This window comes from Octopus sinensis, unplaced genomic scaffold (assembly GCF_006345805.1).
Source record: "Octopus sinensis unplaced genomic scaffold, ASM634580v1 Contig17494, whole genome shotgun sequence".
NCBI classification, from domain to species: Eukaryota; Metazoa; Mollusca; class Cephalopoda; order Octopoda; family Octopodidae; genus Octopus; species Octopus sinensis.
In genome coordinates, this window is record NW_021835106.1 from 27,920 (window position 1) to 32,500 (window position 4,581).

A 4,581-nucleotide genomic window follows, 5' to 3' on the forward strand; every position below is an offset into this window, starting at 1 on the left:
CTGCCGTTACGTTCTGGGTTCAAATTCCGCCGAGGTCGACTTTGCCTTTCATCCTTTCGAGGCCCATTAAATAAGTACCTGTTACGCACTGGGCTCGATATAATCGACTTAATATGTTTGTCTGTCCTTGCTTGTTCCCTCTGTGTTTAGCCCCTTGTGGGTACTAAAGAAATAGGTATTTCGTCTGCCGTTACGTTCTGAGTTCAAATTCCTTTCATCCTTTCAGGGTCGATAAATTAAGTACCAGTTACGCACTGGGCTCGATATAATCGACTTAATCCGCTTTTCTGTCCTTGTTTGTCCCGTCTGTGTTTAGCCTCTTGTGGGCAGTAAAGAAATAGGTATTTCGTCTGCCGTTACATTCTGGTTTCAAATTCCACCGATGTCGACTTTGCCTTTCATCCTTCCGAGGTCCATAAAATATGTACCAGTTATGCACTGGGGTCGATATAAACGACTTAATCCGTTTGTCTGTCCTTGTTTGTCTCCTCTGTGTTTAGCCCCTTGTGGGTAGTAAAGAAATAGGTATTTCGTCTGCCGTTACGTTCTGAGTTCAAATTCCGCCGAGGTCGACTTTGCCTTTCATCCTTTCGGATGTTATAATATAACACATTCACCGGTATATATATATATATATATATATATATAATATATATATATATATATATATATATATATATATAGAGAGAGAGAGAGAGAGAGAGATTGCAAGACGCAACGAAAATTTTAGGACAATAAAAATAAGAAAAAAGTGGGAATTTTACCGGTGAGTGTTTTACATAATAAGGCACAAAACGAAAAGGATTCTCTCCAGAAACAACAGAATTATTGAACTTAAGTATTACAACAACCAAAAAATAGAAATACATTTTCTTATGCGAATATAGTGTTGCGTTGACAATTTCAATTCAAAGTTTTTATTCATTCTGCAAATCTTGTTCGTTGATCCCATGCTAAAAACGTCCTAACAGACATTGGTTTGAGTTTTACCTGTAGGGGTGAAAATGATAAAATTGTCTTTGCTCCCCACTCTGGAACCCCAGGATATGTCTGTGTGAAAAACAACCCTTCTCTAATTGCAAAGCAGTAACTTTGAAAGTCTGATCTTGGTACTTATCAATGGACATCGCAAGAGACTGACGTATTGGAAATTGAAGTCGTTTGAATTCGATGCGAATATTTGAAGGTGTTAAACTTAAGTGAGGCATAAATATATCTTCACCTTTTCCAAAGACAAAAATTATTGTGGCTTCTATGATATTTCTCGTTAATTTCTTCACAACAATTCTTGTACCACTGCACAGCTTCGGTTGGGAAAAGGTCTGCAGAGGCATGATTGGAGCGCTCATTTTCAATCGAAGGCAACGAGGGGGAGCTCGTTGTGGATCCAGTGAGTTTAAGAACTCAACCAGATAATCGGCAATTCCCATGTCTTCAACAACAGAGTTTACAGATTTGTGGCGAACTGGCAGAATCGTTAGCACGCCGGGCGAAATGCTTTGCGGTATTTCGTTTGTCGTTACGTTGTGAGTTCGGGGACGTAAACATACCAGCATCAGTTGTCAAGCGATGTTGGGGGGACAAACACAGACACACACATATACATATACATATACGACAGGCTTCTTTCAGTTTCCGTCTGGTCTGGGGATCGAAACCGCGAGTCCGCTGCCCTAACCACTGGGCCATTGCGTCTCCACACACACACACATATATATATATATATATATATATATATATATAATATATATATATATATATATATATATATATATATATATATATATATATAAATGTATATATATATATATATATATTATATATATATATACACACACACACATATATATATATATATATATACACATATCGTACGCTTCTTTCACTGACCATCTCTGAAACCCACAAACAGGTATTTGGTTATGGCAAAAAAAAACGGAAAAAAATCGCTCTAGGTGTCACGCAGTGGAACTGAACCTGAAATCTCTATCACACAGTCACACCTATATCTATAAAGCTTGTCTATGTGTGTGTATAGACAGATAATTCGACTGAATGTTAAGGTGTCGGACGATGTCAGGCAGAGAGATTATGACGTCATAAGGAAAAATTGATTTAAAATGAGTGTTAGTCATTTTCACCTCTTTTCTTCTTCTCTCTCTCTCTCTCTCTCTCTCACCCCAAACCTTTCTTCGCTCAGTCTTTCTTTTCCGTAACCCTCCCCTTCTCACTCTATCTCGCTCTCGCTCACTTTCTCTCTTTCTTTCCCCCTCTCTCTCTTTCTCTTCGTTTATGTCTGTGCTTATGTAGGCTTGTGTTGTTGCCTGCTACTTATGTAGGACCTCAGAAATGTAGGAATATACACATTCTCGTCTTTATGCCTGTCTGTCTGTCTATCTATCTATCTATCTATCTATCTATCTATCTATCTATCTATCTATCTATCTATCTATCTATCTATCTATCTATCTATCTATCTATCTATCTATCATCTATCTATCTATCTATCTATCTATCTATCTATCTATTGTATATATACATATATGTGAGCGAGTAGAGAGAGAGAGAGAGTGAGAGAGTGAAAGAGAGAGAGAGAGAGAATATAACTCTAGATACAGGTACATATAAATGCTGTCATCAGCATGGCCGTAGCTCTGGGCTGAAACTTTAACATATATATATATATATAATATATATATATATAAAGATAATAATAATAATAATAATAATAATGATAATAATAATATAATAATAATGATGATGATGATAATAATAAAATAATAATAATAATAATAATATAATAATAATAATAACAACAACATTGAAAAATACCTTAGGAATGTGAACTCAGGTTTCAAATTCCCCCAAGACACCTGAAGAAGGCTGGAGGGTATATCAGCCGAAATGTTGTGTTAACAACAAACCAGATGAGGACAAATATCCGTCAAATGTAAATGATGTAAATAATGGAGAGTACGTAGTTGATTCTAAGAAAAGTGAGCCAAGCTTGTTTAATCAAGAAGATTTGAATGATTTAGTAAAAGACCTACCATTGTCAAAGGAGAAGGCAGAAGTTTTGGGATCCAGACTACAGCAACGGAATCTCCAACAGTAAGGTGCGAAAATTTCTATTTTCCATTCTCGCCATGAAGGCTTATCTGTCTTTTTCAAGCAAGAAAATAATGCTTGTTTCTGCACTAACGTTAATGCACTTATGCAAAAACTACGACAAGTGTATGTGACTAACGAATGGAGAATGTTTAAAGACTCGAGTAAGGTTAGCCTCGAAGCTGTGCTGTTACATAATGGTAATGAAAAACCTTCCATTCCTGTGGGTCATGCTATCGGTATGGAAGAAACTTATGAATCGATGGAACTCATTCTGAAAGGAGTTAATTACTCAGTTCATAAGTGAAATATTTCTGGTGATTTAAAGATGATTTTCCTCCTCCTAGGACTGCAGCTGGAATACATAAAAAATATGCACTTCTTGTATTTTTGGAACAGTCGTGATGACAGCAACCATTGCACTGTAAAAGACTGCTCTAAAAGAGATGAGCGCATAATTGGTCCCTACAATGTGCAGCATGTGCCGCTGGTAAACCCAGAAAAAATCTTCCTTCCATACCTTCACATCAAACAACGACACACGATGCAACTTAGCGGTTCGGCAAAAGACACCGATAGAATGAGTACTAGGCTTACAAAGAATAAGTCCTGGGGTAGATTTGCTCGACTAAAGGTGGTGCACCAGCATGGCCGCAGTCAAACGACTGAAACAAGTGAGAGATTAAAAGAGCAAATAGTGCCAAAAGTGTATATTCTTTAATTAAGGGAGATAACTAAAAAATAACATCTTAGTCATATAAAACCGACGTGACAGTTTCGAATTGAAACGGGCTCGTTTTTCGCTTGCGAAGGGGACACGAGCATTGGCGCACCAACAGACACACATACGCATGCAAGCTTCTGCTGATACCTTTAACAAATAAACATTGACTAGCTTATATTTTACATTTAATTACACGCCACAACTATATAAAGTAATAACAATATCTAGTACAAACCTTTGGACTTGATCAGGTGATTATTTTGTTTTAGATAGTATATATGCGTGTGTGGGTATATACACCTATATATGTATGTATTTATGTATGTATGTACGTATGTATGTATATATATATATATATATATATATATATATATATATATATATATATATATATATGGAATTGTATCTTTGTGGTACCAGTGACGGTGGCACACAAGAAAACCACCCGAACGTGGCCGTAGCCAGTACCGCATCGACTGGCCTCCGTGCTGTGGGCACAACAAACACCATCCGATCGTGGCCGTTCGCCAGCCTCATCTTGCACCTGTGTCGGTGGCACATAAAAACACCATCCGAAGACCCGGCGACGTAGTCAGTCCACCTGTGCATACCTTCCTTCTTATGACACTTGTGAAGACCTGTTGAGGCAAGTGTGTGACACTTGTGAAGACCTGTTGAGGCAGAGGCAAGTGTGTGACACTTGTGAAGACCTGTTGAGGCAGAGGCAAGTGTGTGACACTTGTGAAGAC

General features: G+C 37.6%; 1 protein-coding gene across 1 annotated transcript; it reads right to left on the minus strand.

Annotated features, from left to right (window-relative positions):
• Window positions 1-986: 986 nt before the first annotated feature.
• Window positions 987-1,430, minus strand: LOC115231125. Its single transcript, XM_029801211.1, has one exon. The coding sequence runs from the start codon at window positions 1,428-1,430 to the stop codon at window positions 987-989; it is 444 nt and encodes a 147-aa protein (XP_029657071.1).
• Between the last annotated feature and the right edge of the window lie 3,151 nt (window positions 1,431-4,581).

Excerpts from the sequence above, each read along its gene's own strand:
- LOC115231125 (XM_029801211.1), bottom strand. The coding sequence starts at position 1,430 with ATGGGAATTGCCGATTATCTGGTTGAGTTCTTAAACTCACTGGATCCA.